The 25,979-nt window shown below is 38.4% G+C and overlaps 2 protein-coding genes across 3 annotated transcripts; one reads left to right on the forward strand and one right to left on the reverse strand.

Moving 5' to 3' along the window:
* Positions 1-356: 356 nt before the first annotated feature.
* Positions 357-3,660, forward strand: LOC120279051 (tRNA (guanine-N(7)-)-methyltransferase-like). Of its 2 annotated transcripts, none has more exons than XM_039285895.1 (8): positions 357-673; positions 873-926; positions 1,048-1,123; positions 1,394-1,482; positions 1,566-1,615; positions 1,708-1,792; positions 2,032-2,130; positions 3,167-3,660. In XM_039285895.1, the coding sequence occupies exons 1-8, from the start codon at positions 464-466 to the stop codon at positions 3,386-3,388; spliced, it is 885 nt and encodes a 294-aa protein (XP_039141829.1). In that variant the 5' UTR covers positions 357-463; the 3' UTR covers positions 3,389-3,660. The 2 variants fall into 2 exon arrangements, with proteins under 2 accessions (XP_039141829.1, XP_039141830.1); XM_039285896.1 differs by having other exon boundaries at positions 362-673; positions 1,403-1,482.
* Positions 3,661-3,841: 181 nt separating this feature from the next.
* LOC120279050 (DNA-binding protein SMUBP-2) lies at positions 3,842-25,495 on the reverse strand. Its single transcript, XM_039285894.1, has 7 exons — positions 24,608-25,495; positions 24,080-24,388; positions 23,333-23,616; positions 21,421-22,452; positions 20,774-20,942; positions 19,783-19,940; positions 3,842-4,287 (listed from the first exon to the last, which is right to left on the reverse strand). The coding sequence occupies exons 1-7, from the start codon at positions 25,293-25,295 to the stop codon at positions 4,045-4,047; spliced, it is 2,883 nt and encodes a 960-aa protein (XP_039141828.1). The 5' UTR covers positions 25,296-25,495; the 3' UTR covers positions 3,842-4,044.
* Between the last annotated feature and the right edge of the window lie 484 nt (positions 25,496-25,979).

The raw sequence follows: 25,979 nt of genomic DNA on the forward strand, positions 1-25,979 counted from the left end.
AGGGTTTGGGGTTCGAAAACATGTAGCTTTAAAAAGGAGGGATTGTGATCAGCAAAAACTAATCGTGTTTTTTTGCAATTTTACAAACTTAAAGGGCTGCTAATTTTTCACATATTTTTATTATAAAATAAATATAAAACAGTAAAAAAATAGTATTATAATTTACTATTTTATGTTTTGTATTTATGCGGATCAAACACTAAACAACATAAAAAAATATATATATATACTGCTGGATGAAAATCAAATATAAAATAATATAAATACTTGTATTATATTTTAATTGTTTATACTTAACTGTTAATGTTGTTCACCTTATTAATGGATCAAATCAAATGGACCATAATAGTGAAGATTTTATAGTAGGTTTATTTAAGAAAAATCAGGGATTGTTGTTTTGGGATAATTTCTGTATGGCTAACCTGTTTTACTGACGAAGTCATCATTCTCTCACTGGCAAGAGATGTTAGGACTGCGGTGGAACTGCTCCGCCTCGCCGCCGTCCAGCAGGTTCGCTCTCTGTTTTACAAAGTCTTCATCGTCCTTTGCTCTATTGCCTGCGCCGCTCCGTGCTTTCCGAGCCGCTTGCTGGAGCCAGTGCTCCAGAAGCCCAAACCTGGTCGAGTTGGAGTACGCCGATCTCAACCTCAAGGATTTTTATGGCGCCGGATGCGTGAGCTCTTGCTATGTTTATCTTTTCTTTTTATTTCCTTTTTCTCTCTTTCTACCTATATTATGTGTGTGTGTGTATATATATATAATATCGAGGTATATTTTGGAATTTGGTCGGCGATTGGCTTGGACTATGAAGAAGAGAGCTAGCTGCATAGTGCATACCAATATCATCTTTACTTAAAACGGGATTTTGGCAGGTGGGTCACGTCCGGATTCGACAGCATGTTAACCCCCTCAGCTCATCCTTCGTTGTGAGTTTTCTGCCTCTTGTTATTGTTTCTTTGACGAAATGGTCCTGGATTCCTTACATTTCCGTCCTTGTTTTCCTAATTTGACATCGTTGTTATATCATTATCATACGAGGGAATGCAGGCGCCAGTGAAGGTGCCAGAATGGAAGCAGGTGTTCAGCAATCCTTCGCTGCCCCTTATGGTTGACATCGGTTGTGGTACCAGCACTGCCTTTCTCCTGTTTCTGATCTTATGTACACACACACACACACACACACACACACACACACATAATATTCTCTTCCCACAAACAAATATAATAGCTAATTACTCTTTCCTTCTTACATTAGAAGTCTCTATGTATATATTTTGTCAAACCTAAATATGCCAACATATTACAAATCATCCTCTTATGTAATTGCATATAGAATCATTGTAATTGGTCCTCTAGTAATAATAACATGTTAACGTTCCTGAAGATACTCTAGTCCTCACAGGTAGCGGTAGATTTCTCATTTGGCTCGCAAAACACCTTCCTGAATCCAGAAACTATCTTGGACTGGAAATTAGGAACAAGGTGCCATTTTTTTAAATAAAAACTTTATTTCTTTCTTAAATACAAGTGTCTTTGCTCACTGATGTAGTTTTTGGCTTTTACAGTTGGTCCAACGTTCACAATTTTGGGTTAAAGAATTGGGGCTGAAGAATATGTCAGTGCTTCTTTTATGTTCCTCCTTTCATTTTCTAGATGAATGATGGAAATCTTTGTGACTTACTTGAAGATGCATTTCTTTTGGGACAGCTATTTTATGTTTGCAAATGCTACCATCTCCTTCGAACAATTAGTCCCTACATACCCCGGACCTTTAATCTTAGTTTCAATATTGGTGAGCACGGACATCAGCTTCACACTATCAAGTTTGTTTATTAAGTAACTTATTTATTTTTGAAGATTCTGCTTTTCTGAGCAGACTTCAGCCATTTTATGTTGATTTTGTTGGATGCTGCAAGGAAACACATTTTTCCCTGTATGAAATGTTAAAAATTTATTGGAAGAATGCATTTTATCTCTTTGTTCCAAAATGCATGAAAAGTGATTCAATGTCTTGGTTCTTTTGTTTTGCAGTGTCCTGATCCTCATTTCAAGAAGAGGCATCATAAAAGAAGGGTTGTCCAGAAGTCCTTGGTGGATTCTGTAGTAAAGAATTTAAGTTTAGGAGGTCAAGTAAGCACTAATCATTTGCACGCTCATATGGCTTTAGATACATAACCTGTTGGTTTTAAACAAATCACATACCATATGCACAAGTAATTCTGTACACGAACATGAGCTATCGTGGTATTTCATGCGCATATTTCCCTTGTGGTTTAGGGTCAAAGCTAGGTGGATGCTTTTAGCAAATTTTGTGTTCACTTGTGAACTTGAACTATTTGTTGGTAAGTGATCACAAAATGGAGCTTAGTGGTTTTAACATCATATTTCACTACCTTCTCTTTGACCATGATGCAAGAAAGAAGGATTTTTGACCTATTCTCAGTATGCGCACCTTGGTCATGGCTGTGCTTGATGATTGTCTCACTATTAAATTCTTGTATCATGTCAAAGTATATTATATAAGAGGTCTGCTGACTACATTCCTGGAGCAGAATATTTCTTCATCATTTGAACTTTAGTAGCTGTTTTATTCTCACTGCTTGCATTTCTATTTTGCAATGGAAGCTTGAGAATGACTTCCTTTCCCCCTAGCTTTGAAAAGAGCCCTTAATGAGTGAGCACAGACATTTGAGTATCATATTTTTCTCCACATATGAGACATGGATTCAGACATCTTTGAAAATAATCAAGATCATCCAAAGGACAAAAAGGAAAATAAAGGAGAGAAAGATTGATGAGTGACAGACACCATACACTGTCCTCCCTGGGAGAACTATCTCTACAATCACCTACAACATTCAATTGTTTCACAAAATCATTACCTGCTTTATAAGTCCTGTGCGTATTTTAGGGGGAAATAGCATGCTGTAGCTTTTAATTTCTATGTTCTCATGAGGTAGGTCCTATATCTCAATATTTTTACTGTTATTGTTTATACCCAAAATTCCCATCTTCTCTTGTACTTGAAATTTATAAATTGGAATCTGCATTACAACCAATGTTCTTGGACATGGACTGAATATTGGTCCTCTTTGTTCTACTTTTATTTTTTGGTTCACTTTTGTCAACGTCATGCTTGGGGACTAAGTACAGCGCCTGTTGGCAGGTTATTTTGCAATCAGATGTGCCTGATGTGGCACTTGACATGAGAGATCAGTTTGATGCCCGAGCAGATGTGTTAAAGCATATCGACGCTCTTGATGCCAATTTTACTTGTGATGCACAAGGGTGGCTCTTAGAAAATCCAATTGGGATACGAACAGAACGAGAGATACATGCTGAGTTGGAAGGCGCAAAAATATACAAGAGGATGTACCAGAAAGTATAGGCCCGACCTGTTACTGCTTTAGATTTATTTGGTGGTGCCAGTGGCAAGCTGAGGTATAAGGTATTGTATCTTTGATGATACACTGTGGAAGGCTGTGCCACGTCTTGCTTCCAAAACGGGGTTGTCCTCAAATTCAGTTTTTTTGTAGAATGATTTACAAGAGTTTATATCCTTCCTCATTTGTCTTTTGTTATTATTATTTTTTCTTTATTGTGTTCACTGCTCAGCAAGGCAGTTAATTAAAAATTTTCAGGAAAACCACTTGTGTTCCCCAAGAGATCCTCATATTGAATAGGACGATAAAGAGTATATCTCTGGTTTCCAGTGGATCCCTCTTCTCATTTTCCTAGTTTTGCCATAGGGGAATCCTTCTCAAATGAGAAGGTACTGTTTATTTCCCGAAAACACAACCAATGGATAGAAATGTGTGGGGCGTCTACTTGCTTAAAGGTATTGCTTTGTAAAAGAAACCGTATTTACATTGATCACCCCTGAACAGTCTTATAGATACAACAAAAAGTTGAACAACCGGGTACAAAGTGAAGACTGCTGGCAAAACATGGAACATAGCAAAGGAATCATGTTCTGCATATTACAAAGAAATCATGTTGTGAATATTCCAGCAACCATTCCCACGGGAGGAGGAAAGTTACAAATCAACCAATGGAAGGTAGCATTGGATCCATGCCCATCCCAGAACCCCCAAATGAACTGGGTTCGGCATGCTTCACTCTCCCATAGTGCCGAATGTGACGCAAAAGCCTAGCCAAAAAAGTATTGTGGCATATAGTGGAGCTATCACAGACAAGTGCAACATGCTTTCGCGCCCTTGTTATTGCTACATTCATTCGCCTGCTATCACCCAGGAATCCTACTGCACCAAGAGTGTTTGATCGGACCTACAGAGGAAGCATACATTGCAGAGATTACTGGTGCATGCTGTATACCCATGATTTGCATACATTGTAGAGACTAATGCAACATTGTTAAAGAAAATCTAACAGAAATAAATAACACAAATAAGGAGCAAAAGGACGGTTGTAAGTTATCAAAATTATTTAGCAATCTCATCACGACCAGGGGATGCCTAGTTTTAATTCCTGGAATGGTTGGCTGGCCTTATGGAGACTTTAGACAGCACCGAGAGTTAAATTTTTTTTGTGGAGGCATTTTCATGGCAGAACACCTAACTATGCATATCGGCATGCTCGCAATATTGGGCCTTCTACTCCTTGTGGTTTGGAGTTGGAAACTGCAGAGCACATGTTCTGGAAGTGCAACGGGAGAAGATGTTGGGACATGGTGGCATCCTTTGCTGAGGTCGGCTGAACTTCTATCAAGGACTACTCTGGTGATTGGTTAAATTTCCATTTTAGTACTTGGATGGGTGTGTAATCTTTCAAAGCCCTTCTAGCGTCTTATGCTTGGTTACTTTGGAAAGTTCACTGTGATTTTGTCTTTAACAATCAGGAGCCTGGCTACCTTGAGTTTTCCACCAGGGATTGAAGACCACCTTTCAACACTCTAGGAGCCCTCAGCTTAATTCCAGGGATTTCTCCACCCCTCATTCTTTTTATCCTATCTCAATGTTCAGTGATGATTCTTAGGTTGGGATGCCGAAGTATAGTGGGATTTCAAAGCCCTTCTAGCGTCTTGTGCTTGGTTACTTTAGAAAGTTCACTGTGATCTTGTCTTCAACAATCAGGAGCCTGGCTACCTTGAGTTTTCCACTAGGGATTGAAGACCACCTTTCAACACTCTAGAAGCCCTCAGTTTAATTCCAGGGATTTCTCCACCCCTCATTCTTTTTATCCTATCTCAACGTTCAGTGATGATTCTTAGGTTGGGATGCCTAAGTATAGTGGGATTTCAAAGCCTTTCTAGCGTCTTGTGCTTGGTTACTTTGGAAAGTTCACTGTGATTTTGTCTTCAACTATCAGGAGCCTGACTACCTTGAGTTTTCCACTAGGGATTGAAGACCACCTTTCAACACTCTAGGAGCCCTCAGCTTAATTCCAGGGATTTCTCCACCCCTCATTCTTTTTATCCAATCTCAATGTTCAGTGATGATTCTTAGGTTGGGATGCCCAAGTATAGTGGGATTTCAAAGCCCTTCTAGCGTCTTGTGCTTGGTTATTTTGAAAAGTTCACTATGATCTTGTCTTCAACAATCAGGAGCCTGACTGCCTTGAGTTTTCCACTAGGGATTGAAGACCACCACCTTTCAATACTCTAGGAGCCCTCAGCTTAATTCCAGGAATTTCTCCACCCCTCATTCTTTTTATCCTATCTCAATGTTCAGTGATAATTCTTAGGTTGGGATGCCGAAGTATAGTGAGATTGAGTTTGTTATTGTGGCTTATTTTAAGAATATTATTTGGGTAGAGTCCTTAGTGATTATGCCTGAGTCTAGTCTCAATGCAAAAGCTACTGCCTTGCTTGTGTCTTGGAGCACTGCCATGATTGGAGATTAAGACCTGAAAAAATCTTTTGTGACTGCCTGCGTTTTGTGGAAATGTGATATGTGATGAAGTGGGAGAAGGTCTGCGCTGGTTAGAGTTGGAGGGAAGTGTTTGAAAAGAGGAAGGTAAACAGTTAAAATGGTTAGTAGTTACTTCAGTTGGGATTTAATAAGAAGCTGATTGGTGGATTGAAGACAGGTGGCACATGAGTTGGCGTCATCCGCATAGAAGTCATTGAGAATAACTCAAGATTTAATCCCAACCGTTGAAGCCATTTAAGTAGATTGGTCCACAACCCACATTTAATCCCGACCGTTGTTTCTATTAAATAAGCTATTAGTTACATTGAGAAGAGACTTGTGAAAAAGTTGATGAATTTGTTCTTGTTTTCCCTTCTCCTCTCTTCCCGCCTGTTCTTTCCTCTTTTCCTCTTGTTGTCGTTCTTCTTCTTGGCTTGATTTGCAGATCCTCTTGTTGTTCAAGGTTGAACAATTCTTTGAGATAGACTATAGTCTTAAACCTAATAAGGTGAAGTTGGTGTCCATTCACCTTGAGAGGAAAGTTTTGCACTGGTATAAAGCTTTCTTGAACACCAAGGACAAAGGAAGGGTGTATCTTTGGAAAGAATTTGTTGATATGTTGATTTCTCAATTTGGTGAGCAAGTTTACTCTGATCCTGCTACTGAAATTAAGAAATTGAGACAGGTGGGAACTTTGCAGCAGTATTTGGAGGAGTTTGATGTGTTATTTAGCAAGTCAGGATTGAATGAGGCTCAAGCTGTTAGCCATTTCTTGGGAGGATTAAGAGAAGAAATTGAATTATCTGTTAGACTTTTTAATCCTACTAAACTGCAGTCTGCATATGCTCTTACAAAGGTTCAAGAATTATTGTGGGTCAAGAGGGGAGTGTTTGAATCTAGAGGAGGAAATAAGGATGGGAGTTATGTTTTCCATTCTTCTAAAGTTATGTTTATCCTTCTCACTATATATTTCAGGATCAAGTTTCAAGAAGAGGATTGAAGTTGCTAAGGAAAAAGGCAACCTCTACTATCTAGATGTATTATTTTTGCACTATCCTACTGTCAAGTATGTTTTCCTAGAGTCTTGCTTTTCTATTTCTAATGACGATGTCATTTGGCGTCACCATTTTCGTTTTGGTCATCCTTCATTTGTTATTTTAAAAATAATGTTTCTTTCTTTGTTAAGGGTGTTAATGTTAAGCATTTTCATTGTGATGTATGAGAATTTGCTTAACATAAAAAGGTTTCCTTTCCTGTGAGTCATAATAAAAGCCCTTTTCCTTTTTACTTGATTCACACTGATATATGGGGCCCTTCTACAATTCCTACTATTACAGGAGCTCGGTCGTTTGAACAGTAAATAATCTCACCCCTTGAGTAATTGGTTGTCCTGCTTTCGTTCATGTGTTTAGCCACAACAGAAATAAATTAGATACACGAGCAATTGTGTGTTTGTCGGGTATTCTCCAACATAGAAAAGGCTAACAGTGTTATCACCCACCTACATGAAGATTTTACTATCTGTTGATGTCACTTTTAAGGAAGGTCGATCCTTTTTTCTCTCAACCTTATTTTCAGTGGAAGTTCTAGGCCTATTGGGAAAGATAAGGTAGAAGATATGTTTTTCCTAAACATAATTACTTCACAACCTTACTCATCTCAGTCCGAATCATCTTCACAAAAATCATCCTTGTATTCCACGTTGTCTCCATAAGAGTCACCCTTGCAGCATGTATTGTCTCCACAAGAGCCAAACCCTAAAATTGTCCTTATTAATGACGCGCTTGACACAAGGAGGTATGAGCAAAAGCACTCGAGCAGGAGATATCCAAATCTTGATCTAGTGCAAGTACAAAACTTAAATCCTATTCTTGAAAATGAGGTATGCACAACTCAATTTTCTTTCCTATTCCATCTAATTATGATCTACCTATGGCCTTAAGAAAAATGATAAGAGAATGCTAAGCATCCAAGGTATCCATTGCCTAAATCAATGTCCTTTTACAGATTTTCTCCACCTCATAGAAACTTCTTAGCCAACTTAAACATCATCCCAATTCCTAATACTTTATCTGAGGCATTAGCTAAAGAGAAGCGGAGAGAAACTATAAGAGTAAAGATGAAAACACTTAAGAAAAACAAAACGTGGAAAATCGTGGAGCTACCATAAATAATATAGTAGTGGGATGCAAATGGTTGTTTGCATGAAGTACAAATCAGATGGATTTGTAGAACGATGCAAGGCAAAATTAATTGCCAAAGGCTACACACAAACCTATGGAGTGGACCATCCGGAGACATTTGCACCAGTGGTGAAGATGAACACAGTAAAGATTCTACTATTCTTTGCTGCAAACTTCAATTAGAATTTACAACAATTTGATGTAAAAAATAGATTCTTCATGGTAACTTATAGGAGGATATATACATAAAGATTCCACTAGGCCTTGAAGGAAAAATTGTTAGGAACAAGGTTTGCAGAACGAAAAAGGCATAATATGGATTGAAGCAGTCTCTATGAGCTTAATTCGGCAAGTTTGCAAAAGTGATGCTAAACATTGGGCATAAGCAAAGTCAAGGTGATCATACGTTATTCATTAAACATGCAACTTCAAGGGGAGTTAATGCTCTTCGGGTTTATGTTGATGACATACTTGTTACTAGGAATGATGCAAAGGAAAAGGAAACCTTGAAGAATTGCTCGGCAAAGGAATTAGAGACAAAAGACCAGGGTAGGTTGAAATACTTCCTTAGGATAGAAGTAACATGTTCTCGCTAAGGCATTTTCATGTCCCAACAAAAGTATGTAGTTGATCTCTTGAGGGAGACTAGTAAATTAGCATGTAAACTTGCTTCAACACCAATTAATCCCAATCACAAACTTGGAAAGACAAATGGTGATTAGATAGTAGAAAAAGAGGGTTACCAAAATTTGGTTAGGAAGCTTATATATTTGGTTCACCCCCGACCGGACATTGCATATGCTGTCAACGTGGTAGGTCAGTTCATGCACAACCCTAAGGAAGTTTATCTACAAGTTGCAAAATGGATTCTCCACTACCTAAAAGCTAATCCAAGAAAAGGAATTTTATTCAAGACATAAAAAGCTAGTTCTTGAAGCCTACTCTGATGCGAATTAAGCAGGATCTCCAGTAGATAGCCGTGGAACAATAAGTTATTGCACATTCTTAAGTGGTAATCTAGTCACTTAGAAGAGTAAAAAACAAAAAAATGGTAGCTCAGTCAATTGCAGAAGTGGAGTATATGGCTACGGCTTAAAGTATGTGTGAGCTATTATGATTGAAGATTATCCTTGAAGACCTCAGGATAGAATGGGAGGAGCTTGTGAGGCTATACTGCGATAATAAGTCCACCATCAAAATTGTTGATGATTTAGTATAGCATGACAAGATAAAACACATTGAGATTGACATATATTTTATAAAAGAGAAGTTAGACAACAAGTTGATATGAACTCCCTATATGCCTACAAAGAAGCAAATTGCAGATGTGTTTACAAAGGGACTTAATGGTCATGACTTCTCAGTGATTATATCCAAGCTGGGAAAGGATGATATCTATTCACCAACTTGGGAGGGAGTGTCGGAAAACCGGTAGCTAATGAGGTATTTGCCGAGGTTCGCCGTGAAGAGCATCGTCGTCGTGTGATGCTTGGTGATTCCCCATCTCTCCAACTTGAGTCTTTTGCAATGGCTGCGCATTTCAATAATTTTGCATCGCAAAAAAAGCCTTGTGGTGAACACTGCAATAAATCGTATCATACTCAAGACACGTGTTGGGACATTCACGGTAAACAAGCAGATTGGGTCAATAATCGACTTCGCAAAAAAGGTCCTACTTCACGCGATCAGCGTATAGGCACTCCACCAAGCATTGTCAATTTTTCATAGGCACAAATGGTCACTTGTGTGCCTTTTTCTCTTGCTCAAACAGGTACTTCAAGTCCCTCTGTTGCTGATATGATTGACTCAGGTGAGACATGGATTGTTGACTAGGTGTTACCGATCATCAGACCGGTAATGCATATCTTTTCTATACTTATTTTCCACACTCGGGACAAAGAAAAGTGCATGTTGCAAATGGAAAATTTTCTGTGGTTGCTGGCACAGGGTTTATTCAGATAGTCATGATATTTTACTTGACAATGTTCTACATGTTCCTAGTTTATCCTATAATCTTTTATCTATCTGCAAGCTGACAAAAGATCTGAATTGTCATGCTCATTTCTCCAAATCTAGTATTTTTCAGGACTTGAAATCGGGGAAGAGGATTCAATGCTAGAGTGGTCAATGGCCTTTACCATCTTTCAAGTGATTCCTTTGCGATTAGGTCTATTGGTCTTTTTTCTATTTCTACAAACAACCAGATACTGTTACTTCACCATCGACTAGGACATCCAAGTTTCGTTTACATGAAACACTTGTTCCCTTCCTTATTCAAGTATAATAGTTTGTCTTTCCAATGTGATGTTTGTCAATTGGCTAAGCATACTCGAAAGTTTTTACCATCGCAATTATAGTGTCCTTTCCAACCATTTGCTTTGATTCATAGTGACATTTGGGGACATTCTCGTGTTAATACTCTTACATCTTGTCATTGGTTTATCTCTTTTATAAAAGATCATACACAGGTTTGTTGGGTTTATCTTTTTTAAGATAAATCTGATGCTGCAAATATTTTTAAAGAATTTTATAAATGGGTTTATACTCAATTCAATGAATGAATGAAAATGGTCTGCACTGATAATGGTACAGAGTATTTTAATTTGATTCTTGCTGATTTTTTTAAGAACAATGGGATTTTGCATCAAAGTTCTTATGTTGATACCCCTAAACAAAACGGTATTGCTGAGAGAAAAAAATCGTCACTTGCTTGAAGTGGCGAGGTCTCTCTTGTTCTCTGCCAATGTTCGAAAATATTTCTGGGGGGATGCGGTCCTTACTGCATGTTATTTAATCAAGAGATTACCAACAAAGATTCTAAACTTCAAAACACCACTTGATTGTTTCTCAAATTTGTTTCCAACATACAGAAACTTCTTGTTAGAGCCATGTTTCTTTGGGTGTGTCACTTTTGTACATGTGCCAAGTTAAGGTCGTTCCAAATTGGACCCACGGTCTTATAAGTGTGTTTTCGTAGGGTATTCAACCACACAAAAAGGATATAGGTGCTACAACTCTTAAAAAAAGAAATATTTCACATCATTGATGTCACTTTTTTTTTAAAAAAAAAACCTATTTTCTTTGTAATTTGTCTTAGGGCGAGAGTTTGTGTGATCCAAATTTCAAAAATCAATTTTTTTCCTTTAATGGTTTGAATTTTAACAATGTAACTCTGGGCTAAATTTGGAGGTTTCAAATCCAATTTCAAATTTTGAAATTTCAAATAAGGAAACAGATTTTTGGGAAATTTTTTTTGGGATCCTTGTCCACAAAATATGAAACATTATAAGGAAGTTTTGAATTTACAATTGCAGCAACCAAATTTATCTAAAGAAGAAAAGGAAAAAACCAACTCACCAAATCTCCAAAAATAGAAACCCTTCCTGGCCTCAATAAACCTACTCTTGATGAGTTAAAAACTTCTTTGATAATCCCCAGTAATCATCAAGTAGAGCCGGAAATCATTCCTAAAATCAAAGAACTACAGACCTATATACCAAGGAAACAATTAAAAGAGTAAAGGATGATGAGCCCTTGCATTTTCAAGAATTTGACTCAAAATCAAGTTCAGAAAAACATGATTTGGAAGTTCCTATTGCTTTGAGAAAAGGAACTCGATCTTGCACAAACCATCCAATTTCAAGGTTTATCGACTATGACCATCTTTCTAAACAGATGAAAACATTTGTCATCCAAAAATAATGAATGAGGCTATGAAGAAACCAGAATGGAAGGCTGCACTTATGGAAGAGATTCATGCCTTCGAGAAAAATAGAACATGGGAGGTAGTTGAAAAGCCAAGACATAAAGCTACAATTGGTTATAAGTGTGTATTTACACTTAAATACAATTCTGATGGAACAGTAGAACGGTATAAAGCCAGATTTGTTGCAAAATGATATACTCAAACTTATGGAGTTGATTATCAGGAAACTTTTGCTTAAGTAGTAAAGATCAATACTATAAAGGTTCTTTTGTCCTTGACTGCCAATTTGGATTTTCCATTACAACAGTTGGATGTCAAAAATGCCTTCTTGAAGAGTGAGCCAGGAGAAGAAATTTTCATGGATCTTCCTCCCGGAATAAATCAAGGTGGACAAGGGAAAGTGTGCAAATTGCGAAAATCTTTATATGGGTTAAAACAGTCTCCTCGTGCATGGTTTAACCGATTCATGAAGGCCATTAAAAAGCAAGGATATGTGCAAGCTCAAACTGATCACACCGTATTTAACAAACACAATGAAGGGAAAGTAACCATTCTAATTGTGTACGTTGATAATATTATTCTTATAGGTGATGATGTTGAAGAGATGACAAAAGTAAAGAAGGGTTTGGTTTTAGAATTTGAAATGAAGGATTTGGGAAATCTTCGATATTTTTTGGGAATGGAGGTTGCAAGAAATGAAACAGGAATCTCTGTCTCTCAAAGGAAGTATATCATGGACTTGTTAGAGGAGACCGGCATGTGCATGTTAGAATGCAAACAGGCAAAAACTCTCATGGATCCTAATGTGAGGTTGGGTGATCAAGAAACAAGCATTCCTGTTCTCCTAGCCTTCTTGAAGAGTGAGCTAGGAGAAGAAATTTTCATGGATCTTCCTCCTGGATTAAATCAAGGTGGACAAGGGAAAGTGTGCAAATTGCGAAAATCTTTATATGGGTTAAAACAGTCTCCTCGTGCATGGTTTAACCGATTCATGAAGGCCATTAAAAAGCAAGGATATGTGCAAGCTCAAACTGATCACACCGTATTTAACAAACACAATGAAGGGAAAGTGACCATTCTAATTGTGTACGTTGATAATATTATTCTTATAGGTGATGATGTTGAAGAGATGACAAAAGTAAAGAAGGGTTTGGTTTCAGAATTTGAAATGAAGGATTTGGGAAATCTTCGATACTTTTTGGGAATGGAGGTTGCAAGAAATGAAACATGAATCTTTGTCTCTCAAAGGAAGTATATCATGGACTCGTTAGAGGAGACCGGCATGTGCATGTTAGAATGCAAACCGGCAAAAACTCCCATGGATCCTAATGTGAGGTTGGGTGATCAAGAAACAAGCATTCCTGTAGATCGAGGGAGATTCCAAAGGCCGCTTGGTAAGCTGATTTATCTTTCACATACTCATCCTGACATTGGTTTTACAGTGAGTTGCATGTCAATTTATGCATGCTCTTATGGTGGAACACATGGCAGCAGCAAACTGGGTGTTAAGATACCTTAAAGGAACTCCAGGTCGAGGGTTACTTTTCCAAAAGATCACTAATTGTGGAATTGAAGCATTCACTAATGCAGATTGGGCTGGCTTTATTGTGGATAGAAGATCAACTTCTGGATATTGTTCTTTTGTTTGGGGAAACTTAGTTACTTGGAAAAGTAAGAAACAAACAGTGGTGGCAAGAAGAAGTGCAGAAGTAGAGTTAAGATCACTAGCTCATGGTTTATGTGAAATATTGTGGCTAAAACATTTGCTTGAAGAACTAAGAATTGCAGCACAAATACCATTAAAGATATTTTGTGATAATAAGGTAGCGATAAACATCAGTCATTACCTTGTTCATCATGATAGAACAAAACACGTGGAGGTGGATCGACACTTCATTAAAGAAAGGGGGCGTTTGGTTCACGGTAATGTGCAAACATTACCGGGAATCTGGTGGTAATCTGTTCAGATTACCATGTTTGGTTACTGTAGCAGTGGTAATGTTGATAGTAATGTAAAATTACCAATAGTGAAATATTACCAAGTAAGGTGGTAATCACATTACCACCAAAAGCAGTGTCCATCCGGATTACCAAGTTGGTGGTAATCGATATGTATTTTTCCAATTATACCCCCACTCATTTAATGTAATTCCTTATTACACTCCCTAGTTTTTTTATTTTTCCTTTATTATTTTTTTAATATTATAATTTAATTATTTATTTATCTAAATACTTTAAATTAAGTTTTTTTCAAATTTTTTTATACGTAGGGATATTTTTGATAAATACAAATATATTTTTAAAAAATTGTGAAAAAAAATTATCTTTCATATTATAATTTAATTATTTATTTATCTAAATACTTTAAATTAAGTTTTTTTCAAATTTTTATACATAGGGGTATTTTTGGTAAATACAAAGGTATTTTTAAAAAAATTGTAAAAAAATAATTTTTTTGATATTATAATTTAATTATTTATTTATCTAAATACTTGAAATTAAGTTGTTCAAATTTTTATACATAGGGGTATTTTGGTAAATACAAAGGTATTTAAAAATTGTAAAAAACTAATTTTTGATATTATAATTTAAATTATTTATTTATTTAAATACTTTAAATTATATTTTTAAAAATTTTATACGTAGGGGTATTTTGATAAATACAAAGGTATTTTAAAAATTGCGAAAAAAATAATTTTTAATATTATAATTTAATTATTTATTTATCTAAATACTTTAAATTATATTTTTCAAAATTTTATATGTAAGGGTATTTTGATAAATTTGACATATTACTGAGGTGATTACCATGACTAACCAAACATAGTAATGAAAGATTACCAGTAATATAAATTCTCAACCAAACATGGTAATCTCACATTACCACAACATTCCCAGGCATATAACATTCCCGATCATATTACCATGGTAATCTCATTACCATGGTAATATATCATTACTGTGAACCAAACGCCCCCAAAAGGTGGAAGATGGAACAATATGCATTGTGTATGTTCCAACCTTAAGTCAAGTAGCTGATGTCCTGACTAAGAGCCTTTAGAAGCCTGATTTTGAGAAAATGATTGACAAGCTCAGATTGTTTAATATATATAGTTGAGCTTGAGGGGGAGTGTGATAAATCTTGTAATATTAGTTGTGATTGGTCTATATATGATTAGTCCATATATGATTAGCTATATATGGTTAGTAAATATTTGATTATTGTCATGTTTAAACAATTGTATTGTTAGAGTTTAGATTGTTTATAGCTCATATTGGGCCCATACCACCAAACCATAATATTTCTCTATATATACCCTTGTACTCTTTTCATGATTAATATCCAAAATATTTTTCCTATTCTCACATGGTACCAGAGTACTGAGTTAAACGCTAGCTGTTGCCGCCGCCGCCGCCTTTCCAAACCCTAGCCTTCAACCCGTCGCCGCCACCTCTACCGCTAGCCGTCGCTTATCTCTCGCCATTCTCGTTGTTATACAGGCACCTAGTGATGTTCCTCAATCCTCACCAGTGATGGCCTTGTCTTGTTGTTGAAGGATTTGTCTCTTTATCGTCATGTCTTCGTCTCGTGGGCGAGGTAAAGACTCCTCTTGTGGTGGTCGAAAAGCCGACTGTGGTGATTCTCAGGGTAGGTTTGTGTGCATCTTTTGTCGACGAACGGACCACACTGAAAATCATTGTTGGGATAAACATGGTCACCCGGTAGAGACCAATGCTAATACAGAGTTAGCCTATCCGTCCCTTACTTTTGGTGTTGAACAATTAGTTACTATCTTTTAGGCTGACTTTGCGCAGTTCCAGCAGTTACAGGGCGCAAGTTCTCATGCTATAGTCTCCTATCCTATTTCTTCAGGTAATGTCTTTCTTGCTTCCAGGGATAGTTACTAGATTATTGACTAAGGGGACTTCTCTCACATGACAGGTACAAAATCCTTTTTTCCAAAATCTTTCTCCATCTGCTTTTCGTTATGTGGAAATTGCCGATAGACTATCTTGCTTAGTGCCCGGAGAAGGAGTTGTGCAGGCTTCCTCTCAGCTTAAGCTGTAACTAATATTCTTTTGTTCCTGAATTTCCTGTCAACTTCCGTTTCTGCGATCACTAAACAGTTGAATTGTAGTGTGACTTTTTTTCCTTTTTCACTACACTTTTCAGGATCTTTGGAAGGGGAAAAGAATTGGTTTGGGGCGTAATCGTGGTGACGACGTGTATACGTTAGTGCGTGATAATATTCCTTGTGGTTTGGTAGCTTCTATTTTGGACACCGAGTGATCACTCATATGGCACTGTAGATTAGGTTATTCTTCTCTTAGTCGTCTTCAGCAGGCTTTGCCTTGGATTCGGGTCGAGTCATTTGAATGTGAGTCGTGTCAGTTGGTAAGCATCATCATGCTACTTTTAAATGTTCTACTATAGGGTCTAGTCAGTGATCACTTGATCTAGTTCATTATGATGTTTGGAGACCTTCTACTAATCATTGTTACTATATTGTGTTTGTTGATGATTTTTCTCGAGTGCCATAGGTATATTTGTTTAAAGATTGTCGGTCAATTGTTGATGTCCTTAAAACATTTATTTTGGAAGTACAAAATTAGTTTTCCACTTTTCTCAAATGTCTTGGTACTGATAATGCTTTAGAATTTGAATCTTCTGATGTAAATTCTTTGTGCGTGTCTTTTGAGATTATTCATCAAACCACATGTCCACACACCTCTCAACAGAATGGGTTGTTGAAAGAAAGCATCGTCACATCTTAGATGTTGCGCACACTCTCTTAGTGGAGCATAATGTCTCTAGGTGTTTGTGGTATAATATTATCTTAACTGCAATATATCTTATTAATCGTATGCCATCTGCACCCCTAGGAGGAGAGGCCTCTCTACGTGGTCTTTTACCTGACACTGAGTTGTTTCGCTTATCCCTTAGTGTTTTTTTGTTGTGTTGGTTTTGTTCAGGATTTAACTCCTGGTTTGGATAAATTGTGCCCGCATGCTCTTAGATGTGTCTTTGTCAATATTCTCGCACCCAACGTGGATATTGTTTATACCACCCGACTAGTCTGAAGTACTATGTGTCTATGGATGTCACGTTTTTGAGTCTCAATCTTTTTTTTGGTTGACTCGGGTTCTCACAATTTGTTGACTGCGTCATTTGATATTGTTCTCCCTATTCTTGTTTCGATCACTTTGCCTATGCATATGCCTACTGTGACGCTTCCTCCAGTAGATCCAGATGATGACCGTTATGGACATGTTTACCATCACCGCCAACATGTACCACCGCCAGATCAACCCCTTCCAGTCATCTCCCCGAACCATGCAGACCCGTCTCTTAATCTTCCCATTGCCTTTCACAAACGTATTCGTTCTTGTACCAAACATCCCATCTCAGTTTTTGTTTCTTATGATAATCTTCACCCGTCCTTTCGCATCTTTGCTTTTTCCTTGTCTGTTGAGTCAATCCCCAGGAACTAGCAGGATGCATGTCTGCTTCCATAATGGCAGATGGTAATGGATGAGGAAATGGAAGCCTTGAGATCTTGTGGTACATGGGAGCTTGTGTCTCGCTCTGCTGATGCCAGTGTCGTCACTTGCCGATGGGTCTTCTCTGTTAAGCACAAAGCTAATGGTACAGTTGATCGCTACAAAACCCGATTGCTGGCCCATGGTTTTATTCAGACTTATGGTGTCGATTATGCTGAGACTTTTTCACCGATTGCTCATCTGAATTCATTCGCATTTTACTGTTGGTAGCTATGAATCAATCATGAGCACTCTGTCAACTCGATGTGAAGAATGTCTTTCTTTATGGAGACTTAGTGGAGATGGTGTTTATGGAGCAACCCCCGGGGTATGTTGCTCAGGGGGAGAATCTAGTTTGCCAGCTCAAGAAAGCGATTTATGGTTTGAAACAGAGTCCTCGTGCATGGTTTGAAAAAGTTTAGTGTAATTGCAGTTGCAAATGGTTTTAGCAGGTGCAATGTGGATCACTCTGTGTTCTATAAGAACACTTCATCTGGATGTATTATGCTTGCGGTATGTCGATGACATCTTATTGACGGGTAGCGATCGTCAGGACATTCAAAGAACTAAGGAGCATTTAATGAAGCATTTTGTACACCTATTGAGCAGTCACCACCCTTCTTGGAGAAATCTTCCCATCTCTCAAAGATCAACGTCAATACAGATGTCTGATTAGCAAGCTCATTTATCTAACAGTTACTCGTCCAGATATATCATACGCAATTGGACTCCTGAATCAGTTTATACATGAGCCATGAGAAGTTCACTGGCAAGGTGCTTTGAGGGTTCTTGCATATGATAAAGGAGCTCATGGCAAGGTCTTCTCTACAAGAATCATGGTCACCTGGACATTGCAACCTATTTTGACTCGGGTTATGCTGGCGATAGAGGAGACAAAAAATCTACGTCTGGTTTCTGTACGTATGTTGGTGGAAACTGTTGGGTATTGGGCTCCCGTCCTATGTGGAGAAAAGCCCAAATGGTCCAAGCCCATTAGGGTTCACTTTATTAAGTGTTTTCCATCATATTAGGGTTAAGAGAGTGAAAAATCTGGGGTGATAGCCGCCGCAAAGATAAAAACGGCAGATTTTCGCAGGGTTCGGATTTGACAGGAGCAGCAAATTCAAGCTGGTGTTTGGAGGGTCAAACGATGTCCGATTGAGCTGAAATTTGGTGGGCACGTTCGGGACTTGCAGAGCTTGATTTCCACCAGACGGTTTGTGATTTGGCTTCTCCTAGCTCAAGATATGAGGGTCAGAACAGAAGCTACAGAATATTGCTTTTGTTTCCAATATAGCTTGTTTTAGCTATTGTTTTGGTCAAGTTGTATTTTTATTTATGCTCATTCTTGAGACTCTCTTGTACCCTGAATTTGATCATAGTGGAGCTTGGATTGGTCAAGATTGACCCGTGGTTTTTCACCCTTGATTTAAGGGTTTTCCACGTAAAATTTGGTGTCTTGTGTGATTGCAATTTTGGTCTTGTTAGGTTGCTCTCCTTCATCTAGCAAGCTTGGGGATTGTTTATTTGTTTACAATCTATTGAGATTGTTGCTTAATTCCCATCAGAAACTTGGTTACTTAGCGAAGCAAGAAGCAGAATGTGGTTTCAAGATCGAGTGCCGAAGCAGAGTACAGATCAATGGCACAGACAGCTTGTGAGATGGTTTAGGTGCAGTTTCTTCCATCTGAGTTAGGATTCCCCATCACGATACATATGCAGATGTTGTGTGATATTCAAGCCACCATCTTCATTGCAAACAATCTAACATTCCATGAACGTACCAAGCATGTGGAGGTTGATTATCACTATGTTCGTAATATGGTATTGAAAGGAGTCATCTTTACGCTATACACCCACTCGTCTGAACAACTGACGGATATCTTCACCAATGGTTTAAGTGTTAAAGTCTGTAGTAATCTATGTAACAAGTAGGGTATGTTCGATATATATGCTCCAGCTGGAAGGGGAGTGTTGGAGTTTAGATTGGTTAATGGGCCATATTGGGCTCATACCACAAAACTCTAATATTTCTTTATATATATACCCTTTGTACTCTTTTCCTGATTGATATCCAAATAATTTTGCCTATTCTCACATGTATATTTTTATCTCATTTCCTTTTCTTCTAGGATTTGATTAGCCTTGATGATACATAGCTATATAAGCCTTTGTAAAGAGATCAGACAATTTTTTCTTGAGAATTATTCTTCATAGTAGTGTTCTTCATTGCTTCTTTCCTTCCATTATCTTTTAGTATATATACACATTAATGAGCATTTCCTTTTTCACACTTAGGTTCAGCTAGATATGTTATTGACGCCTAACTACTTTTTAGATTGCATATATAGAAAGGAGACAAACTGGTGCCCTATTTGTATTTGTGTGAGATAAATAGGAAGATCAGCTATATTCTGTTAAAGTGACACTTTAAAGTAGCAACCGATGAGCAAACAGTGAACTAGAAAATGTTTTCACATACCATTGATATAATCACAGCATCGGCTTCCCGCCCTTGAAAACTGTCTATGGTTGCAACCTCAACACCAGAGGCTTCAGGAAATTCATCAAGTTTGTCCCTTAGAAGCTGCACTTGAGCAATATACGGGGATTGTACTGCAATGGCACTTGCAGAGACACCTGCAGAGTTGCATCCAGAAGAATTCAAATAAAAATACAGACAACATTGACAAAACAGTGTCATTGCAGCGAAACATAGGTAGCTAAACAAAAAGACACACTAATCTTCTATCAGAGAAAAGAGGTCAAGAAACCAAAAAACAACATATACTGAAAGATATAGATGTAGAGCTGGTATAAAATGTAACCACAATTTTGAGGCTTTTATCCCAAGGGTTCTTTAGATTGTAAATTTATTGGATGCAACTGTATACTTGGATCTGAAATTGCTTGTTGGTCCAACATGAGACATTATGGGAGTAAGTACTGAATTACAGTCTCAACAAGATTACCCTATTTCTCTTTGATGAATGTGGTTATCCAATTTTATCAAAAGGAAAAAAAAGACTACCCTAGATAAACATTTTTTATGGTAACCTCATAAATTTATTGTAAGGTTGAAAACCAAAAGCTAGCTTTGGAAGGAGGGATATCCATAGTGAATGCCGTCTATTAACTATTCCTTAACATATTAATTTGATGAAAAATAATCTGTGTTATTCAATAGATGTTACAATCTACAATGAAACATGTATGAAATATCATTATTTTCATATGTTTTTCAAGCTGTTACTAATTGAAGATTATGCATATGATTACTAATTGAACTTGTCAATCAAACAAAGGTTGGTGCCCTTATAGAAGATAGCAGAGAAAATGATAGGCAACGAAACAAAGGCCAGAGCATGTACCAAGATTATTGGTGAAGAAACTTGTTAATGAAGACATAGAGGACAATGGAAGTCCTAGCCATCTTTCCAGTATTGCATATTGCCAGGGAAGAAAAAGAATACCTGAATAAATAAGGTTGAAGACATGTCGTACAACAATATCTGCTTCACCTTCATTGTAGAAGGAACCAGTTCCAGCTAGATCCAAATGCTCCTCACAACCAACATATAAGCTACCATATGGCATTCGTGTATCAAGCAAAAGCAGTGCACACTGAGTAATCCATGTAGCCTGCTTTAAAGCAAAGTTGTCATATATAACACCATATAACACACTCTCAAGGGCACTCATATCAGAAACTAAATAGCACTCAAATTCACCAAGAGCTGGAAAGGTAAAAGATGATAACATGTTAGTTCCTTAAGGCAATCATATCAGAAGTTAAATTAGCAGGAATATTAACCAAGTGCAGGTTCCAACTATTGATAAGGAATCAAGAAAAATGGGGGAAAAAGGGGAAAAAATCAGCAGTGGGGTATTAAATGCATCTGCTAGAACTAGGGACTATAGATTAGACCTACCAAACCAACCCTTTTACATTTCAAGTCCTTCCTAAGCTTCATCTCTTGCAAGTTTGCCATTGTAGATTTATAGAAAAGGAGAAATTATCTCAACAAACAAGCAAGAAAATCTCAATTTCCAGTTATCCACACCCACAGGAACATGGCGAGGGTGCAATATAATAGTAGAACACAAGTTACCAGCTTACCTTGACAAATGGAGAATCAACAAGAAGATGCGAAGAGACAGTTGGAGAAGACTGCAGAAGACCATCATACATCTCTCTTGATGCCCAATTTGCAATTGCATCATGCATTCGATATTGAACAGTTAATTTTGTAGCTAAAATACCATCAAACAAAGGTGACGCTCTTTCCAAAAGGGAGATGCCAAGACCACCTTCCAGGGCCTTCCTAGATAAAATCACTGGTGCAAGTTGACACTGGTCACCAGCCAAAATGCAACGCTTACCTTGCAGAATAGGGATCCAGCATGATGGTTCAATTGCTTGTGCTGCTTCATCTATAATCACAAGATCAAAACTCTCCACTCTGCGGATAAGGGGATCAGCAGCTCCAGTATTAGTGGAAAGTATAACCTGAGCACTTGAAAGTACTTCCTTTATGGTTTCCTTCTCTTTTTTCTTCAAAGTTTTTCCAAGTTGTTTTAGGAGCTGGCGTATACCTGCTGCTAGAGAATCATCCTTTAAGCAATGCCGTAGATCCTTCCTTAAATCAGATTTTTTCCTCTCAAATTCTTTCTTGAAATTTGCGAGCTTGTCGTTGACGATTTCTCCTAAGGACTTGGAAGCCACAGATGCAGATATTCTAGCTGGGTTTCCAACCCGTACAATATTTAATCCGTTACCCGAGAGCCTTTCAACCATGTTGTCAACAGCAGCATTAGTAGGAGCCGTCACAAGTACACGTTCACCTTGCTGAACAGCAAGGGTTATCAATTCTTTTAACAAACCTGACTTTCCAGTACCAGGAGGCCCTTGGATTACTAGCAGAGGTCGCTTCTTATTCAAGCCCAAGGCAATTGTTTTTAGCTGGGAATCATCAAAACTTTTATTCACCATCATCCCTTCAAATTCCAATTGACCCCACTCCACCAATTGATTCTTCTCCAACCATGCGATAACTTCTCTATCTCCAAATAGTGTAGCAACCACTGCAATAGAGGGATTTTTCTTCTGTAAACCATTCTTTTGAAGAAGCATTAATGCTTCACAATTGCGCTGACATAAAACATAGATAAGAAACATCATATTTATGAGAGAAGATCTAACTCAAAAAGGAGACACAAAACTGCTATCCAGGAAACAAGTGTTTAGGCCCAAAAGACATAATAACAATTAAGTGCCAAACTTTACACTGGGAACAGAAACCAAACAGATCTAAATTTGTAATCATTCAGCTAGCCTATTAGTCTATTACTGGATGAAGCTGATGAAGAATCTTTCCACGATGAGGAGCAAGAAATAAAAAATGAACATGAGGAATTGCCTAACGCTCCATTGCTTTTGGGGTCTACCATATGAAGCTGAATCCTACTTCAGCTTGCATTCATATGACTTTAAAACATTAACTCACTCAATCAGTATGGTCAGCAGAAGAATGACGAGCATCGTGAAGTTAGGTAGGGCATAATAATAGACTAGCTGATATTCTAATTATAGCAAGACATTAAGGAGAATTGCATGAATATCAATTGCAGCTTAATTATAGGAGATGTACACATCTTATTGCAGCCTAATCACATGAATCTACATGTAAGTCTTAGGTTATAAAAGAACAGCAACCCAGGGCAATCCTATTATCCTTGTAACTTCATATTTTCAAGTAGTTACCTTGTTTTGTTGCATAAGTTTTTATAGAGTCAGAAACTTAGGCCCTAAGCAATTAGGGATTCTCAGGTTGATCTATGCAAACAGTTCCAACAGAAGTCAGACGGTGCTCTCAGAACAAATGAAAGTTGACTCCAAAATAATTTAATTTCTTAAGGCACCAACATTATTCAACATTAATTGAAAATGGAAATCAACCCTTAACAATTATACACAACCAAACATTTTATTTGAATTTGATTCAACCTAAAAGCCCAGTTGATTTTCATACCTCATATGTCAGTGCATCAGCCAATCCTTGTATCTTGTCAATGCGCACACTTTTCCCAAATAGCTTAGAAAAGGTGGGATCCCCATGGCGAGATTCCAAGGCGACAGTTATACTGCAGCCATCCTCACCTAAATTGTTAACAAAGCCTTGCATACAAGAAGTTGCACCTGCGCCCCTGCTATTGCATGTTCTTACACAAACCATGTCCCCTGGAGAGAGACTAGTAGGAGGTAATCTATTATTCCGTTCAACTCTAAATAATACCAAATGCATACCACCCAAGCCTGTAAAAATCAGATCACTAATTATAAAACTCTTGATAAGAAAAATATCTAAATAACACAAATAATGATTGAAAGAAATATATAAAAAATGGGAAGGCTCAGATTATTGTAGAGAGAGAAGGTAATGCTTATTTAGGTTCTAAGAATTGAAGAGAGAAATAAATTCAGTTATCATACTACATACTTGGGGCATCACATGAAGACACGAAGGCAGCTCCCTTCAAGAGCAAGAATGTAACTATTTCCACATCTTCATATTCATGACAATGTAAAGAAACATAATGGCGGTAACAACTCATGATGTCTCTCTGAGCATGTAAAGAAGTTGTTTCCACCAAAAAGTCAATCCAAGTTTAAAAATCTAGAGAGAGAACAGTGATCAAACTGTCCTTTTCATCAAAGATGTTTATAAGAAGCATTTGAACAATGATAAACAGCACAAGGAACATGATTGAAAACTCACCAATAGAGGAGCTAATCGCATTTAGATTGCAAATCGTGTCACATTGCTCTTGTTGAGCCTGCCCATGGCTAACGAGGTACTCAATTGGTTTTGATGAGTCTGAGTTCTCATCAGGAGTGGGAACAGCATTCAGTTCCTCTTGTGTAAATTCCAGTTCTGAATCACGTTCAATGCGCAGAAGGTCGGACATGTGGTCTACAAATTCCTCTATCCTGCTTTGTATTACTTTAGCCTTCCCCAGCTCCATTCCTAGACCACTATGTACAGGCTTGGCATGGGGAGTTTTCCGCACAGCTTCACGATGTTGTGCTGCAAATGCACGGGCACAGAGGCTTAGGGTTCTTGTATAAAAGGCAAAAAATAAAACAGGCTTTTTCTTTCTCTTTCGTTTTCTTTTTTTTTTTTTTAACTCTCTGGCTTGATTAATGGTAAGGCTAGAGGGCCATCGGCCATGGATTCCAACAATCCAAATAAGGAAGATGCTAGTAGAGGGGAAGAGGAAAGAAAAAAAATATATGAGGAGAAAACCTGAGCTGGCAAACTCTTTAAGGAGCTTCCAGGACTCGGTGGAGCGCCAGTCGGAGAAGACGGACTTGCGCTGGAGGTCCTGGAGGATATCACGAAGCTCACGTTGGAAGTGATCGAAGAGGGTGGGGTAATGCGTGCAGGCCTTGAAACAGAGGGCCTCAAGGCCCTTTGGCACGGGGACAGCGTGCAGATAAGGCTGGGCCTGGATGACGAAGGCCAGACTCCCTGTAGAAGCAGCATTTCCGATTAGGCGCTGCCTGAGCTCAGGGAAGTCGCCCTGGAGCTCGGCGGAGGCGAAATCGGAGGCCATAGAGCGCATGCCCTGGCAGATCCAACGGATCACACACTTGCCAAGCTCCTTCCGTCCTAAGGGATCCCCATTCTGGTAGAGCGTCCCCACGCGGATGGAAGCCTCCTCGGCCGACGGCACGCACGAGGCATCATCCCTTTTCGGTCTTCCCTTAGGCTGAAGCACAGCTTTTCTCTTCCTTCTTCTCCTGACGGGGGTGCTGCGCTGGGCTGGTGATGACGGCAATGACAAGAAGATCGATAGAGGGCGTCTGATGCGACTTATGGGCGGGGCGAAGAAGTGGGGTGAGCGCGACAAGGAGCCGGCAATCCCCTCCCTGATGCAAGACCCGTTGAACACCGCCGAGAATCCACGGAAGCAGGAGCCGATACCTTCCATCGCTCCTCCTCTCGGCCGAAAAGTACCTTTCGCGTCTCTCTTCTATTCTATATATATCTATATATAATTAGTACATATTTCGGTGCTAATTTTGCTTCGCCATACTCCCATTCCCATATAGCCCAAGTAACCAGCAGAGACGATCACTGTCGCACTTGGTGACTCTCATGGCCGAGAAAGTACCACCAGCCCTGACCGCATAGACCCTCGCAAGCCTCCAAATCTGCATCCAACACGCCCCCGTGGCCCATTCTCTCCTCCTAATGGGTCCACATGGGAAACCATAAGACCAGAGGCCGGCCACGATAACTCAAATGAATCTTTTGGGCCCACGATTTTTTTATTTTTTCTAACGGCGCGTTCCCCTCATTGGTTGTTACATGTTTCAGCCTTTCAGGCATATTTTCGAGCACGTGGCCCACGGCCATCCTTGGGATTGGGAATATATACAACGTAGAAGAAAGAAAATTAAAAAAACAAAACCATATAGATTTTTGAAGAAAAAAACTCAAAACCATACAAGTTGTCATATAATTCTCCGATAATATGTTATGAATGCCGGGAGGTTGACTGGAGTTTCAGAGCCGCCAAAGAGATTAAATGAAGAGAGGCACATGCAGAGGAGCAAGGAAGCTGATGTGGTTAAGTCAGCTGATGTGGAAGCATCTCCACCAGTGATCCGCA

The sequence above is a fragment of the Dioscorea cayenensis genome, chromosome 16 (genome assembly GCF_009730915.1).
Source record: "Dioscorea cayenensis subsp. rotundata cultivar TDr96_F1 chromosome 16, TDr96_F1_v2_PseudoChromosome.rev07_lg8_w22 25.fasta, whole genome shotgun sequence".
Classification (NCBI taxonomy): Eukaryota; Viridiplantae; Streptophyta; class Magnoliopsida; order Dioscoreales; family Dioscoreaceae; genus Dioscorea; species Dioscorea cayenensis.

What these genes read in the sequence shown, in the direction of transcription:
- LOC120279050 (XM_039285894.1), bottom strand. Translation starts at nt 25,295, where the DNA reads ATGGAAGGTATCGGCTCCTGCTTCCGTGGATTCTCGGCGGTGTTCAAC. An exon ending in CTGATGCACTGACATATGAG is followed by an intron (nt 22,453 to 23,332) that starts GTATGAAAATCA and finishes GTTTTATGTCAG; the next exon opens with CGCAATTGTGAAGCATTAAT. An exon ending in ATGCTGTGATTATATCAATG is followed by an intron (nt 4,288 to 19,782) that starts GTATGTGAAAAC and finishes CTTCCTCTGTAG; the next exon opens with GTCCGATCAAACACTCTTGG.
- LOC120279051 (XM_039285895.1), top strand. Translation starts at nt 464, where the DNA reads ATGTTAGGACTGCGGTGGAACTGCTCCGCCTCGCCGCCGTCCAGCAGG. An exon ending in TATGGTTGACATCGGTTGTG is followed by an intron (nt 1,124 to 1,393) that starts GTACCAGCACTG and finishes AAGATACTCTAG; the next exon opens with TCCTCACAGGTAGCGGTAGA. An exon ending in GAATTGGGGCTGAAGAATAT is followed by an intron (nt 1,616 to 1,707) that starts GTCAGTGCTTCT and finishes CTTTTGGGACAG; the next exon opens with CTATTTTATGTTTGCAAATG.